General features: G+C 30.2%; 2 protein-coding genes across 2 annotated transcripts; both read left to right on the top strand.

Annotated features, from left to right (window-relative positions):
- Window positions 1-5,536: 5,536 nt before the first annotated feature.
- Window positions 5,537-6,343, top strand: TRIADDRAFT_61554 (uncharacterized protein; the record flags this gene model as incomplete). The annotated part of the gene is made up of 4 exons (XM_002117529.1): window positions 5,537-5,677; window positions 5,774-5,873; window positions 5,948-6,090; window positions 6,164-6,343. The coding sequence occupies 4 exons, from the start codon at window positions 5,537-5,539 to the stop codon at window positions 6,341-6,343; spliced, it is 564 nt and encodes a 187-aa protein (XP_002117565.1).
- A 9,906-nt stretch (window positions 6,344-16,249) lies between these two features.
- On the top strand, window positions 16,250-17,260 carry TRIADDRAFT_61553 (uncharacterized protein; the record flags this gene model as incomplete). The annotated part of the gene is made up of 1 exon (XM_002117528.1): window positions 16,250-17,260. The coding sequence occupies one exon, from the start codon at window positions 16,250-16,252 to the stop codon at window positions 17,258-17,260; it is 1,011 nt and encodes a 336-aa protein (XP_002117564.1).
- Window positions 17,261-17,492: the final 232 nt, after the last annotated feature.

Here is a 17,492-nt window from a genome sequence, read left to right as displayed (position 1 = left end):
GGAGTATGATAAAGAATCTTCCTTGACCAACCAGTTCGAACTCGAACAAGTGTACACTGTACACTGTACGGTACAGTACGCTATGGCATTGACAGTCAGGTGACTCCGTCCATCGTCTGTCCGACTGTATAACATGGCAGACAATGTAGAATGTACAGTGTACACTTGTACACTATGGAGTCACCTGACAATGAATTGGGCACTACAGTACAAACTAGACACTTTGACTGTTCAGTACTGTACTGTACCATACCATACCATACAGCCTATACTGTACTCTGGGAGGAGCGATGGTTAGATAACCACGTTTTTTACTTAGTACTGTAGAAAATTCGGAATTTAATACAATATTACATAAAAGTTATTCCATTAAGTTCATTTTTATTAAGTAAATTAATAAGCCAAGTTATTCAGCTTTATATTTGTATAAATTTTATTACATTTTGATTCATTCTTGTGATTTTAGGGCACCTTACAGTACTCTGATTCGAATTAGTTTACGCAAGTACAGTACAGTACAGTCAGTACAGTACAGTACACTGTACTGTACTGGTACTCAGTACTCAGTATTCAGTGTCCATCCATGGTCTGTCCTATAACATAAGCTATCAGCGTTAGCAGTGTTGGATCTGCCAGGTTGTATGTTATAACTTGGGTTAAATAATCCAAGAATTTAAAAACAAAAGTACAACCGAAGTTAAATAACAGGCTGTAAGCAAGGGCTAGAACCCAAGCCAACAACTAGCATCACCAATAACCAACACTGCCTATCAGAGGAAGTCAATTTCGGTTCAATCATAGTCACAGTTTTAGCCAAATCTTGCAAGAACTTGATAGAAAGTGGTCGTGCAAGGTTCGGGTCTGCTCGATATGGATGCATTTCTAGCAGTCCATCTTAGTCTTCTTCTATCGATACAGATACTGAATTCGGTCGGTAATGGACTTATTTTTTTTTCAATCTGTCAATCAAGCTGTGCTCACCAAATCCTAAATCCTATGTTGGTAGTGTTGGCGGAGCAAAATAGTTCAGCGATAGATCCATTAGTCAACAATTGTACTGATTGATAGTCTATTCTAGTGTAATAAAGTCGTCTGTATCTTAATCTGTTCAACGGCTATATCTCACAATAAAATGAGTCAAACTGGACTGAGATCAATGGTTTATATTATTATAGTTTATAGCAATTTTACGCTCGTATAAGCTAATCTAAAAATATGGAGATACAAACCGATCTATTTCTAAGTTCACTCTCCATCCTCTAGGCCCCTAACTAACAAATGGTTTCCTTTAGACGTATATGCTCGATGTCTATATTAAGCTTGCTACATGCAGGTGCTCAATTCTATACTGGACCTATTTCTCAATCGGTGCATTACAGTCATGCTCGTCTAGTCCTGTGCTAGTTGAACTTCCATCTACTTGCTTCCAGAGCAGAATAGTTCAGTGATCGATCCACTAATAGATAAGTATACTGATTGAATCCTATTCAATACCTGTAGATTCGCTATAACTCTATTCTATATATGTAGATGATCAATGTGTGATAGACTAATTTCTCTTTCCATAATTGAAGTCATATTTGTCCAATCCTGGGCTAGTAATACTTCACCTACTTGTTTACTGAGCAGAATAGTTCAGAAATTGATCCACTAATCAACAAGTGGAGGGATTGAATCCTATTCTATACATGTAGATGTTCGATTCTGTGATGGACTAATTTTTCCATCCGTAAGTAAAGTCATATTTGTCCAATCCTGGGCTTACGATACTTTACCTACTTGTTTACTAAGCAGAATAGCTCAGTAATAAATCCACTAGTCAACAAGTATACAGATTGAATGCTATTCTATACATGCAAATGCTCGATTCTGTGATGGACTGTCAAAATTGTCTAAATGGCATAAACTATCTAGAACTAGCCTCCTAGGTAGACTCAAAAAAACAATCGCAAAAAATACAGTACAACTTACTCTAGGTTTCGATTTTATTTTAGTAGTTCTCACTAGCAATCTATAACAAACAGAAAAACAAAAACAACAAACAATAACTAGCTTTTATACTTAGACTTATAATAAGATAGCATAAAGCAAGTGAACAACAGAAATCCAGTCAAAGTAGGTCAACGCAGCTAAAGTATAACAAACATGACAGATTGTAACTTAGTCGAACCATATTATTAGCTTAAGTACTATAAGAAATGATTACAAGTTAAAAAATATAGTTCATATGATCAGTATGGAAGAACTACTGCAACACAACCTTAATATCGAAAACGTAGTTCCGTAACACGGACTGTTTTTTTTTTTATCTGTCAATGAAGTCATGTTTGTCCAGTCCTGTGCTCGTTGTATTTCATCTACTTGTTTACAGAGCAGAATAGAGTTTATCGATAGATCCACTAATAAAAGTGTACTGATTCAGTTCTACTCCTCCATACAGATGCTCTATTCTGTAATGAATTTATTTTTTCAATTTGTGGATTAAAGTTTGCTCATGGAATCCTGTGTTTGTGATACTTTATCTGCTTATTTACCTGTAATAACCTAGTTAGGATGAATTTTATAAGTTGTTATGAAGTAACTACGTTAACTTACTTGAATAGGTCTAACCTGTAAGAAATTTTAAAGCTGTTCATAAATCATATATATGTCGCTGTTAATCTACGTAGGAAATATTTGTATACATACGCGTACTGATTTTAACGCTATTATCAGAGATTTCATAACTTATACATTATTCTATCCAATATGGAAATTAGCTGTTCAGCTTAGCTATCATTTCAGTTGAGAGGGTAACTTGGATACCTTTACTTACTATTTAGAATACAAAGCAGTATGGAAATCATTTTATCTCCTACGGTATCTTGGAATTTGTACTTGGATTTTCCTAATATACGTATTATACATTCGCTATTAGTAATTCATATTTCGAGTAAACGTTCCATTTATAGTAAATTAAATAGTTAAGAAGAGTTATGGTGGAGACAATCTGTAAGTAGTATATATTGTACTTAATCAAATATGTCCGTTGCTAGTTAAAAAATATTTGTAATAGCTCAGTCCTGAAAAGAAAACGTGATTGTTAATTTAAATTTATTTTCGTTCAAACACGGAAACTGATCTACTTCACTTCTGAATTAATGCAGCCTTAAAAAAAATAATATTATTATTCTTAGGGTTATTTCATCGCCTATTACATAACTAATATTTATTTTGATATTGTCTAGTAAGTAAATTATCATTTCTAATATAACAGAGGCGATATAAGGTAAGGTAATAAAAGTCAATCCATCTGAAACCAATGCTGTCCTTTCACTAGTATTGATCTATCATTAATTAAACAAACAATAATTTAACGAACAGTAATTAATAATTCGCTCGTCAATACCTTATAGTGTAGTTATAAATAAGCAAATATACAATTTAATACAATATGGTAATCATCAATTTAACCGTAACTGATCAAAATTAGCTTGCTGATGCTATGGGCAAAGTCAGGCTATATTCAGTACATATTCATTAATAATTTGAATTTGGAGAGCTTTTCGCATTTCTATTGGAAATACAGCAATACAGCTCTAACTTTCTTTTAAAAAACTTGTCAACTACTTGTGATTATGTTGCATTGACATCAAAATTGTATTTAATTTATGATACAGCATTCATATTATATTGATATTAAAATGGGGCATAAATCTAAGATACAGCATTCACTGCCTATTATACATGAATACAACTGTAGAATTTATTAACATACAATATCAAATCTAATATTATATGTATTGGGCACTAACTTCTTTTGTTCCGAATTAATTCCAAATAGCTGCATTAATATTGCTTCCTAAACAGTATATAAAACATTTTAGGACAAAAGTATGACGGCATAAAGGTCTGTAAACTTATGATATAAATCATCAAAGCCGATAACTTTTCAGGTACTGATCTGTTAGAGATGAAACTGCATTTAATTCTCAAGACAGACTAGTAATTATTTGTCTAATTTGCAGCTTGATATTAAAGTTCTTATCTTTTAAATTCGTTTATGAGTGGATAAACGGGAAATTGTTAGAAGGAAATATTTGAGGTATACAAATTTTCCTCGATTAATATCTTTCTCATCGTTACTCAATCAAAATGTTCAATAATGTCTACCGTTACATCAAAAAAACTCCCATTGAACTATTTCAATTTTTATAGAGTAAAGTTTGCATTAAATCGAATAAAGTTAATTAGATTTTCAGGCGAGAAAACAATTCCAAATACTAAATAAAATTATAACTAAAGGAACATCCAAAATGACAGATACAAATAACATCAATGATTTCATTAGCAAAGTATTAAGGATTATTTCATAATTAGTTCTGCAATATAGCCCTGTTATCCTCCTTGATTTTTACATCGGCTGTAATTAATGTAAATAAAAGATTATTTCTCGGATGAGTTGACACAACCTGATGAAGCTATTAACAAATGTCACTTAATATTTATGATAAGCTAAATATGAAAAGTTCAGCTGAAGCTGAAGCACAAATCAACAGAATATCATTAATAATTAGATCTAATCACAACATTGCTGTAGTAAGCTGTAATATATCAAACAAATATCAGGAATCACTACATAAATACTTATAATCGAAAATTAAACGTGATTAATAAATTTTTTTACCATCGGCTAATTTTCAAGTTCATAAAGCAGCACTGGGGTGTAAAATGCGTCAAAATCATATTATATTTATTATCAATCGTGAAGAACGATATTTTAATAGAAGATATAGAATTCTACGGAAATAATAATATTTAGTTTCGCTTTTTAGTTCGGCTTTGCTGTTATTTTATCTTATTCGTGATATTTTAAGTATTGGTTGTTATGTAATCTGTATTGCTGATGCAATAATAAACTAATTAAAACAATTAGTGAAGCAATTAAAATTAAATTTCCTCAAATTTATTATTGGGACAATCTTTGTACAATAAGCATCTTATTGCCCAGCCAAAAAAAATAGTGGGCATAAAGAAATGATATTAGAATTCATCAATAATAATTGTAGAATTACAGTAAATTAATTGACAGCGTACTTATTAACTGATATTATCTAGAATATGCAGACTTACTAGAATTGAACGTAAATAGATTTTAGGCAGCTGTTAACACAAATAACTAATAGTAAAATACAAAACAAATATTAAATTTATTAGTGTATTACCAATTTGCGTCGATATTTTCGTATATCAATTATTACTTTTATGAACGGTAGCCAGATTAATGAAGCATTAAATTAGCGCCATAGTCAACAAATAAAATTTGATTAGAGGATCACAGTCCAAGCGGAGGTATAAAAGCTAAAGCGCTCCCACTATATATTTAGTCAACTATCGGAAATAACCCAATCAAGAACGACTCATCCTAGACGATATAAATTAATCCTCAACTACCATTCTTCGGATAGATTACCTCCAGTTGAATCGCTTAATAGTTTAAAATAATTCCTATCTGCTGCCATTCCATTAATACTACCGCTAATTATAAAGGTCAATCATGAACAAATTTCATGGCGCCCTACTGATCCTCAGTAGCTTCCAACTCATTTCGTATACTTTGGCTAGTGAATTTCCTGCAGGCGGAATCGATCTTTCTATCACCGTTCAACTTAATGTACCCAAGATCAATTTTATAAAGGTATATATTATCTACTATTTATACTATTTCCTCTCAAGTAACTTCAAAAGAAAATTTCATCAGCTATGAATAATTAGATGGAGCTAATTTTTTTAGATTTCCAGTAATGCTACACTTAATGATGGTAAAGTAATCTTTGATGGATTTCCAATCAAGCCCAATCACGTTGCCGCATTGCATTCAAATAAAGATGTCGGTAAGTTATCCCTTCAAATAAAATAACGATTTAAGAAGCTTTCATTAATTTTTACTCACTCTTACGTCCTCCAGTGGTTAATCCAAACTCAGGATATTATACTATCCGATCGGTTAAAACAGAAGTGAGAGTTTTACTTCGTGTCTTAAAATGCGTGAATGGCATTAATGATGTCTACATTATTGAAGAAGAAGTTTCTAAGCTCGATAACAGACCGGTACAACATGAAGTTGATGTAAAAAACTGTCCTGATGTTTCTCGATTTTAATGCTATAATCTTGTTATTGCAGGTTAAACAACTCAAGGTTGCAGTAATTAAAATACTTACAGAATGTGACGGAAAATTCGTAGGTTACCTAACGGATTATTGCAATCATTTAGAAAGCGCAATTCATCGTAGGAATCACAGTGATGATGAACATCATCATTTGTCAGTAGAAGAGCAGTCTAGTACTGAATTACCACAATAATGTGCGATACTTTAAAGTTGTTAACGCTTTAAATTAAAATAATTGAAACTGCTAATGGCTTATAATTATTAGATATCAGTCTAAAGCGTACTAAAATCGCCCATATGTGCAAGCTTGAAGTGTTATATTTCAGGTTTAAGATTGAACTAAAATTTATACAGCAACATTGAAAATCTTCTTTTCTAATGTCGTATAATCACTAGATTCAAGTCATGTATTAACTTTCATTTTAAAGCCAATTAAAAACTACGTGCAGTATATCATTAACTAGTGCAGTTCAGAAAACTCTACATAAAAGCCATTGCTTTACAGATTTATTACTTGCTTAATAAGTCAGTGTAAAGCTGTTGAGAATATACGGTAATAATTTGTAAGATTAAAAGTTTTAGACCATTTATTGGATATATAAAAGTAAAATTTCCTGGTTACAAAACTAGTTTCAATCTCTAGCTATTAAATTTGTTTCACTCAATTTGCTGTATTAATCTCTTAAACTGTATTTAGTGACCTCATAAACTTTACTTTAATTTCTGAAATTATTAGGTATGCTGCAGTAATACAGTAGATGATATCATTATTAAATATCATGACATCTTATTCCTGGAAATGTTCAGTAAAGTCGGTAATGACGTGTTCTTGAAATAATTAATACGATTAATTAGCTTCATAATAAATGAGACTAGATGCAACGGAAAGTTTTATTCTTGTCTTTATTAAATTTAAGCATTATAATTGGAATAAAAATTTTAAATTAAGCGGTACTGGTAGTTTTAAAATTCGAACTTCGAAGCAAATTATATAGATGATTAACCAATCAATTTAAAATGTACAGTCTATAAGCATGATTATATATGGGAATACAATTGAAGTTTTATATAAATACTCGAAATACTTCTCAGAATTGGAGTAGATATAGGCTAGTTTACAGTAGGAGTATATCCACACTTAGCAACTTGATTGAATAAAAGCAATGTGTATGAGCATATAATGCCTGGCCACTATAGATCCTTAAGAAAAGACCGTGCTGCAGGTTTCAATTACTAACTGAATGGTTGCATACCATATATATGTTTCTAGAAAATGGAAATCTTAAACCATAACTTATAGTAGAAAATATAATGACTTTATAAACGAAGGTAAAATAGACCTAAATTTTGACATATACCTTTGTCAAGAGTATTCTATCTTACTACATTGAGACTGTACTGTAAATAGATAATGAAAATTATCACATTCTACTTCTAAGAATTTATTGATCCCCACGTCTACTCTATCTTACATCTGCATAATATATCATTATTCGTATTTGAAAGTTGAAAATATACTGCTGGTGTCTTATATTAAAATTGAAAAGCTGCATTTTGACAAGCTTCTGAATAATGTTCTCTAATAAATTGCACAGTAAGTGATCACAGCATTGACGCCATAAAAGTAATATTCAAGAATTATTAGTAAGGTATAGCATAACACAAGATACGAAGTAAGAATTACAATAAATTGCTAAGAACCTATGACAAGAAACTGTAGGTACTGCAGTAAATACTATTGCCTATTTCATGATCAGACTATATTTTTAATTTAAATTTAATGAATTTCATTAAGTTGCTATGTTAATACTAAAATAATGTAAAATAAAATAAAGTAAACATTAATGGTATTTACTTAGTTTTGTATATTGTCATAAAATTTTAGTACAAGCAATTAAATAAAATATCGTAAATGATTTTCAAAAATGGACATTACATCATAAATTGGCAGATTACCTAATTATCTCTTTAAACCCGAATTCAAAAGGATTCTATAAAATAATTATTCGATTGAAATTGACATTTATTATCAACGATTACGCAAATAAACGTAATGATTATATCTTATTTTAAATGCCTATCAGCATTAGCTACGATATTAGACCAACTATTCTTTCTTAGCTAATATATGCAGATGTTTATTTCCGCAAATACGATCAAGTGTAATACACTGATAAATTGTCCCGTAATTATACACTGCGTGGTGCATTCATTTTATATTTACGTATTTCATTTTCCTGTAAATGTAAGATTAATCCTATTGCAGCCGTCAGCCACTACTCCAGTATTGATCCAAAGTTATAGCAATAACTTCCGGATATAGTAACTATAAATGCTGTACTGAATAAAAAACAATTTTATAGCCAAAATATGCGTTTTAATTTTCACCGTATAAGTCTGCTAATAGTCTTAGTGCTCAAATATTAACATTATTGTAGGAAAAGAATTCAGCGCAACTTAATATATCAACATAAATTTTATTAAGCTTGACAAATAAGGTTTTGATAATATGAAGTAATACGGCCTATCACACATATCATTTCTCAGAGGTAAAAGTGTTGGGCTAAATCAAATCTAGCAGTTGAAAACTCACCTTCAGTAAAATTATTTTTGCGTGCAAAATGGGATAACTACTGAATTATTAAATTTAATCTGATTGATCGAAATAATTAAGAAAATCTTAGTACGTGATCATATGGTATTCATCAATTATAATTATTTAAAAGAGCATTTAGTACATCAAAATACGCATATTAAATTCAAGTTGGTAATAATATTTGTTTTTGCAGATTTAATAAGTGAAATACTGTTCATATTTGGCGTAGTAAACTAAATTTATTAAATCCGACAATAGACAGAACTACGTTACTCAATTGAATTTGTTATGGCTTATACAGTAAAATGCCGATACTGAACCTAGCTGATCACATTTTGTTGAGTTTATCACCTGCTAACAAGATAAATAGTTTTATTGATGTGATAGATGCGAATAGGTATTGAAATCTTAAGCTAATTTCATTAAATTAGACATTATAAGTGTTTAAATGAGAGTTTAGAATATGTAAGGCATTTACATGCATTCTAACGATCTAACCATATATCATCGATCACATTCGAATTCATGACATCGTTCTATCTATTACTGAAGTCACATTAGAAGTGTAATTAGTTCTTTTCCAATCATTTTTAAGAATCCTTTCTTCATTTTACGATATGTGATATATTCGTACTATCTGGACATTATAGAATACAAAACGTTTGTTTATAACTTGATACTTGAAATGTATTAAAAATTTGCAATCAACGCCACTCTTTTATTTTGTAGAGATCTGTTAGAAATGATCATTTGCTAACACCATTCTTCAAGTTTATAAATTCAGTCAGATTTATTTCTAATATCGTCGTTTCTATCTTTTCTAAGAATATTACCAATTTTACGGTGATTCAAAGTTGATGGCACATAGGTTAATAATGCTAGAAAATGTCTATACATCAATAAATGTGATAAGGATTAGTTTTGCTCAAGCTATTATTTATGCAACTAGTTTGGGTTACAATCTCTAAGAAAATATAAAAAATAATATTTTAATTACAATATTTATGAATTAAATTGATCGTTTATTAGGAACATGTTATTTACAACCGTAGAGACGATTAGTCAACAAAAATATCAACATAACTACCTTTTAAAATTTATCATATTCACTTTGATAAATTTTATAAAATGCTACGTAATGGTATTTTTGTCTTGAGAAAAAGAGATTGTTCATTTTTTATCATCGTTATTCCACAGAACGTTTCAAGAAAAGAAATCTTCCGTCAAAACGTTTTACTTTATAGACAATAAAAAGTATTAACAAAAATCAGAAAATCGTTGTTTTAGATGAAGGATATGAGTAATTGGAAGAAAATGTTATTCATTGGTTCGGTAAAATATCTTGCTTGCGACAATGAATGACTTAGAATTTCCTATCTTAATTTTAATTCTGCGCTAATATATTATTAGATATTAAATCTTTTTGATAAGCTGGACGTTCTGATTTTATCATTTTATATTAGTCTATAATTGTTACAGCAATGTCTAGTATTTATCCCTTATTCTGGTACTAGGAAAATATGTTACATCATAGATAGCAAATGAAATCAAAATTTTCCGACAAATTATACTATAATATTAAATTAATAAACACTCTATGTCAAAGCCAAAAAATTCGGGTAAATACGATATATAAACGATATCACATAATTTCTTTGATTTGCAATAAAATATATTTAGCGTTATTGGTATTAGTTATTATTTACTGTAGAATGTACGATGGTTATTATACAGATATTTATAAGCGCATGACCATCTGAGCGCATTGCTACTTAGTTCGAGTATCCCTCTTGTCGTTATGTATAAATATTACCGGTCCTAGACATCTTTATTGTTATACTAAGACAGCAACGTTATTCGATTAAATATTATATAACTATGACATATTCGAAGATTGATTGAGCAAACGAAAGAACATGAAAATACAGGATAGACTTCGCGACTCTATCTTTATTCGAAAGTTCTATATTGTATGAACAATTTTGTAGGCGAATGTGTATTTAATAGCCCTTTCTATATTGTTAATATTCTTAAATTTTTGTATGCCGCAATTTATAATCGCTCTGTAAGTAAAGTAATATTACAGTGAATTCCTTACTATGAGAGGTCAGGTAATAAAATGTTTTATGACAATATGATTTTGCAATGTTGGATTTTAAATTATTTTAATGAGCAAATTTTCGTGAGATAGGGCTTCTACGTTCTCTATATACTCTGAAACTATTACTAGCTTAAAAAGTATTCTTTCGATGTAAAGTAGTATTAAAATAGGAATAGTCTAGAAGAATTTTGATTAGCGTATTAAGCTACGTCGTTTATTAGGGACATAAGTAGTAATGAAGTAGCATCAAAATAGATAGTTCTGTAGCCACATTTTAATATTCATGATAAGTTGTTGTTAAGGAGCTTGATGCTTCTTACGTATAAGTAGTAGTAATTTAAGATAGTAATTAAAAATGTTATTAAAGATTGTCGTGTTGTAGACAACAATCCTCAACTGTTAATTGATTATTATAATTTAATGTGAAAGATTAGCACCGGGGTTATTTGTGTGACATATGAAATTGTATATGTTACAACTTCCAAATTTTGTAACAAGTACTAGATCTGCACTCAGCAAGGAGACCCAGTAATTAAGTTGAAGAACTAACTTTATTGTTAAAATAAAGAGTTTATATACTTTCTTTATTGTGACCTTTGATCTACTGACGTAGATCACAAGATCATCACTAACAGAAAGGTTTCTCTAGTTTAGACATTACAAATAGAATATCATGCCAAGTATGGCAACATGAGAATATATATTTCTTATGCATTAGAGAATTTTTTTAACAATAAAATTTTGGGAATGGAATTTTAAAGAATAATTTTTATTTATCAGTTCTTTAATTCAAGAATTCATCAATGAGATAATTTCTTATGCATTAAGAATTTCCGGCCAATCTTAGGGATGATCCATTATTCCTAGGAATGACCGGTCATTCTTAGGAATGGCCGCAGTCGTCGCCGGTCATTCCTAGGAATTGGCGGTCATTCTTAAGAATGGCCGCAGTCGTCGCCGGCCATTCCTAGGAATGGCCGGAGTCTTAGCATTGGCCGTGACCAATCTTAAGGACAAAATCATTCTTAGGAATGGCCGTAACATATATATAGATAAGCTTAATATAGTACCATAACTACATCTATATATGCATGACATGATAACATCGTGATATTTAACCATATATAGAAAGAAGGTAACATACTAATTATGTAACTATTACAGAACGTGACAGTATATAAGCTTGATTATTAATTTTTTATCTCAGTTCCACTAAGGCTAACGTAGTGTACACTGGTACTAACGTAAATGGGCTACTAATAAATATATTTATTAGCCTAAACCTATCGTTTGACTCGATTACTATAGTATAGGAATAAGTTAGTTTTCCCTTACTGAAGATCTCGGAGTTAGTCGGAGAACCGTAAGAGTAGATAGACTAGTTTAGGTACGATTACGAAAGTTGTTTAGTGACAGTTGTGTCATTCATTAATAATCCAATTAAGCCTACGACATCTACGTAAATTTATATCTAGACTATGAATTAAATTATCCATTTTTATCTAAAAATGATTAATTTTCCATAAATGAAGTATTCTAGATTTGATCATTTTCTCGATATTAGTCTAAGTATTAGAAGACCATGGAACAGAATAAGGAAACACTATAGCGTTCCGTAAATTATATTATCTATGCAGATCCCCGACTGCAGGAATATTGATGAGTTTTGAAGTAAAACAAGAAATTACCCTTAAATGCTAATGGATGCTCCGTTTTAAAATTTTATGAATGCTTCAAGAAAGAGTGAGTCTTACACATCTCGTAAAAGATATATTTACAGATTGTTACAGTGTTATATACTGTATTACAGTAAAAATACCTATGTTAGAATAATTCTGTTAGCCTATCCTTATTTAGTTAACTTGTAATTTGGATATACTGTGTTTTAATATAGCACTGACTTTTTATCACAGTGACACTTATACATATACTGAAATTAATAGTTATAATAAGGAATGCAAATCATCTACTTACAGTTCGAATCATTGTGATTGTAATTTAGTTATAGTAGATTGTAAATTATCATGGAAATGTTCCGTGATAGGACATATCGTAATCTGACTATTCTGTATTAGTCATTACATGTCTATGTTCGTAAATACTGTTGTCTGCATTAAGGGAGCAGTAGCTAAAATTAATATTTAATCCAGTAAATGATTCCGAGGTTAATTGTATTAACTACGACTCATGAGCTATTGAAGAATAATATATAAATGCAGTAAATCGTGTAATAAAAAGGATTCTCAAACTTAGTGTTTAACGTAAAATACGAGGCGTCTAAGTCTTTGTGTAGTCTGCTAGTAGAGCAAAAGTGTTTGTGATAGTGCAGATATCGTTCCTTGATACGTGGTTCAAGGAATTGACTTATTGATCGTATATTACGTTATCTTGTTGCAAAGCTGTTTTGTGACACAAATTTAATATCGAAGCGGATAATAGAGACCTAAGATTAACTAAAGTAACGTAGCAAAAGTAACATCATTTGCTGTTGCTAACAATATACGTATATATGTATGCGCCAGAACAAATTGATTTTATTGAATTATTTCTAAGCGAAATTAAAGAGAAAATTGGATGTTGCTATTAAATCCAAATTATTTAATTTTCGATTACCGTTAAATAATATAAACCGTTCAGTGTACTTCCAATAAAATTCGCAGTCGCCTTGGTAATGATTTGATCATCCCTTTATGTAAATTTAAAAATACCCTTTGTTCTAAGATGAAATGATTGTTTATATAATTACGAAAAATTATCACAAATCGATAATGACTGTTTGCCAACGATAGGTATTAAAAAATATTGGATTAGTTGCGTAAATTGGCTGAAACCTCAATAAATAGAACTTATTTTAGGGAACTATCTTATCAAAAATTGTCCTATAAAACCGAAATCAGCCATTGCATGAATATCGTATTGCATCGTCACATAAAAATAGAAAGCTATTAATGTACGCATAATCAAATTCCTCTTTGCGAATTTTCTCATCTATCCGTATCTAATAACAACGAACTCGCCAAGTTAGATATAATAATGTGGCTGTTTAGGAATTGATATCAACGTAATAAAATAGATTGCATAAAATTTAAATAATACTCCATTCCTTGAATGAGTGTTTTCAATAGAATTTTTATTTTATAGAGAATAAAGATGAGTGATACCCTCTTAACCATTATTTTGAGCCAATACGATTATATACATTCTTTGAAATGTTTTTCAATAGGCACACAATGAAATAATAACTGATTTTCAAGATAAGATATAAATTTGAGCGAAATTTGCAGTACTTTAGGTGCATATAATGTTATTGTAGTAGTATTATTTTACGTTTACTGTTGAAATATTACAGTGTTAAAATCATATCCTTATGCTCAGCTTACCGTATTACTTCAAATGAATTAGCCTGAAATTATCTAATTCTGGTATCTTTTAAGTTGACCATTGCTAATATTATACTAAGAATGACTATAAGAATAACGATTATTTATCTAAATGTCACAATTTTATAAAACACGCTTCAAAAATGTGCATATCTTTCGCACATCTCTCTTTTGCTCTATATTTCTCGTTCTTATTTCTATTCAAGTTATGAGATATTTAAAGAGAGGGGTATTTATCTACATCTGTTATGATTCTAATATGACAAGTGAAATATATTATTATCAATTCATCATTATGTTGCTAATCAATGACCTTTTCCTAGCATTTGTGTTACGTCACGAGATAACCTTGACGTTACTATAGCAATTGAATCTTTACCATCCTTTTCAATCGCCTGATAGCTAACATATGCTATATAAAGTATAGCATCAATTAAACTTCCATCAGTATTGTAGGACAGGCTCGTGGACAGGCAAATTTCCGTTTGATTTGGTAATGGTTACTTTTACGAATTAATGATGAGGGCTGATCCAATACAATTAATTTCTGCCATATCCCAATTATTTGCTATCCTCTAAGATCAACCCTCGACTTTTGAGAGATTAATTTTATGGTAAGAATGACGAATGAATAAAAATTTCAAGTTTCATACCAGCTTTAATTTCGTAAAAATAACAATAAAAAAAGTTAAAATTTCTTTTAATTAAGCGCTAATGAAACTGATAAGATAAATTACTAATAAAGTAGCGATAATTACAATGTAATTAAGTGCGTTATTAAAACTCCATCCACTTCTATATACTATAAGCTGCATACTTAAAGTATGATAGCTGATAGATTAGAGGAAAATTTCAATTTAATTTATGACTTACTTTTATTGGAAATGTTTTCAGTTCCCGTATACTAATATTGGTGATCGTCATTATCTGATTTTCACGTAATATATGAAATTTAGTATAAAAAATACTTACGTAAGTAAAGAGTTTTCAGTTTTGGTAATAAATCTCATCATTCTAACAAACTCGCTTATACTAATCAATTTTATGCTCTTATGCGATCGTCTTCATAAATATTTTATTTTAAATTCCAAAATCATTAATGCATGCGTGCAAATGAGCAATTTTTATATTATGTGTTACTCCGAACATTTTAACAATACGAACTAAAATCTATCTTAAAATTATATTTTCTCCTTTCATTAGTGCTTTGTTTTAAGGCCAAGATAAAAAAATGTTTTATTTAAGCTAGTTGAGAATTTTTCTGATCGAGGGATATTAAATATCTCTGAAAGTATCAACTATGATGTTATTCCTATATAGTCACTTGTGAAAACGAATTTATAGCATATGCAAAATATTAGACTTTTCCATTGAGTAGTAATAATACGTAAGGAAGTGGGAAAATTTCTGTTTAAGTTATAAAGTAAACGAAATAGGACAATACCCCTTTCTATAAGTGTTCTACAGTATACCGGACGCGTTCCTTATTCGTATTTATTTTCATCACTACTTTATTTAAAATTTAAATTCAAAATCTATTTTGGTCGAGGAAGTGTAAATTTCAGATAAAATGATCTATAAACATAGTTTTATAGCAATTCCCACTCGTAAATTTTATTATTTTCGAAGTTGTCATTTTAAAAATCAATAAATTTATTTTAATCAAATTAGATGGCTTCCTCGAAGTTCTTACTAATTGATATTCTTTATATATAGTTATTTCATAACTTGATCGGAAACTTTTACTTAACTACTGATTATATTGCGTGACGTTTCATTTATAAATACTATCCTTTATATGTGCTTTCTTCGATAAATTGTTCAAAATGCATTGCAGTACCAATTTGTTTTAGCGCTTTACCTAAAAATTTTCATTTCCTAATGCATTATGTGCTCGCTCGTTCAATCTAATATTTTTTCTGTCATTTTTAGAGGCAAACTGGTCTATTTTTAGCCATTTTATTAATCTTACGTATAAGAGCAAATTGAGTAGAACAGAAAGTCTCTATGACCTGGCCGATAATGAGTAATTCGTGCTATGAAAATATTTCCGATCTATCGCCGACGAAAATCGGATTACGAGCGGGGTATTTAGCGATCATCGGATTCTTTGGAATAGTGGGAAATATATTCTTATTGATTTCATTATTTCTTGATAAGAGAAAAAAATCGGCTATTAATTATCTAGTTATTAATCATACCTGCTTAGATCTATTGCAAAGCGGCGTAAGATTACCCTTGTATATAGTCAATATAATCATGAATAGTAATGGCTTAGGTTATGAATTATGTACCTTCCATGGTTTTATTAGCGGTATATATTTTATTGGTACCACTTATACCTTGACGGCGATGGCTATCTTTCGTTATTTGGTTGTGTGCCAATCACCAGCAGTTAAATTAGCTCCTAGGCATGCAATTTATGCCATCGTTCTTGTCTGGATCATTGCTATTATCATGTGCTTACTACCTTTTTGGGGTTTAAGTCATTATGATTATAATATTATTGAAAGATCTTGCTTACCAACCTGGAACGAAGGCTTAGCAAATCAAATTAATGCTGTTTTCGAATCGCTAATTGATTTCGGTTTGCCATTATTGACGACATTTATATGCTATCTGAAGATTTATACCGTCTTGAGAAAAATTAAGATGGATTTAATGCGTTATAGATGTGAATCTATCACAGCAAATACATGCCAGTATTCATCGGATCGAGCTAAAAAACGTTTTACCTTGACATTATCTATCCTATTCCTTAATTTCTTATTGTGCTTTACTGTTTGGAGTATCATTAGTTTTATTGTTTATCCTGTGACTGCTGGCACTGCCTGTGTGCCCGATGATTTGCACTATTTTGCTATATCATTATTATATCTTAATAGTGCATTAAATCCATTGATATTCTTTGCAAGAATGAGATCATTGAGGATGAAGTTTTATTTTATATTGGAAACAATGACTGGACGTAAACAACCTGAAACAACATTGGCAACATCAGGAACAAAACGAAATAATACCATTGAACGATAAATGATCACCTATTGACATTAATAACGAAACAAATAATATTATAACAAATGATAGAAGAAGAAAATAATTTCTTCCATGTGAGTTTTCTTCTAGAACGTTAGTTATTGTTGATTGCTTATCCAGCCATGGAATATTGGCCTAAATTTTCAACTTATTCGAAAAATATTTCAAATGAATATGGAAATATGGCGAGCTCATGTGTAATTAAGATTTCTTTTCCTGTGGAAGTATT

This window comes from Trichoplax adhaerens, genomic scaffold (genome assembly GCF_000150275.1).
Source record: "Trichoplax adhaerens TRIADscaffold_25 genomic scaffold, whole genome shotgun sequence".
NCBI classification, from domain to species: domain Eukaryota; kingdom Metazoa; phylum Placozoa; class Uniplacotomia; order Trichoplacea; family Trichoplacidae; genus Trichoplax; species Trichoplax adhaerens.
The sequence above is the reverse complement of the archived record's forward strand: the minus strand, read 5'-3'. Positions and strand labels throughout refer to the sequence as shown.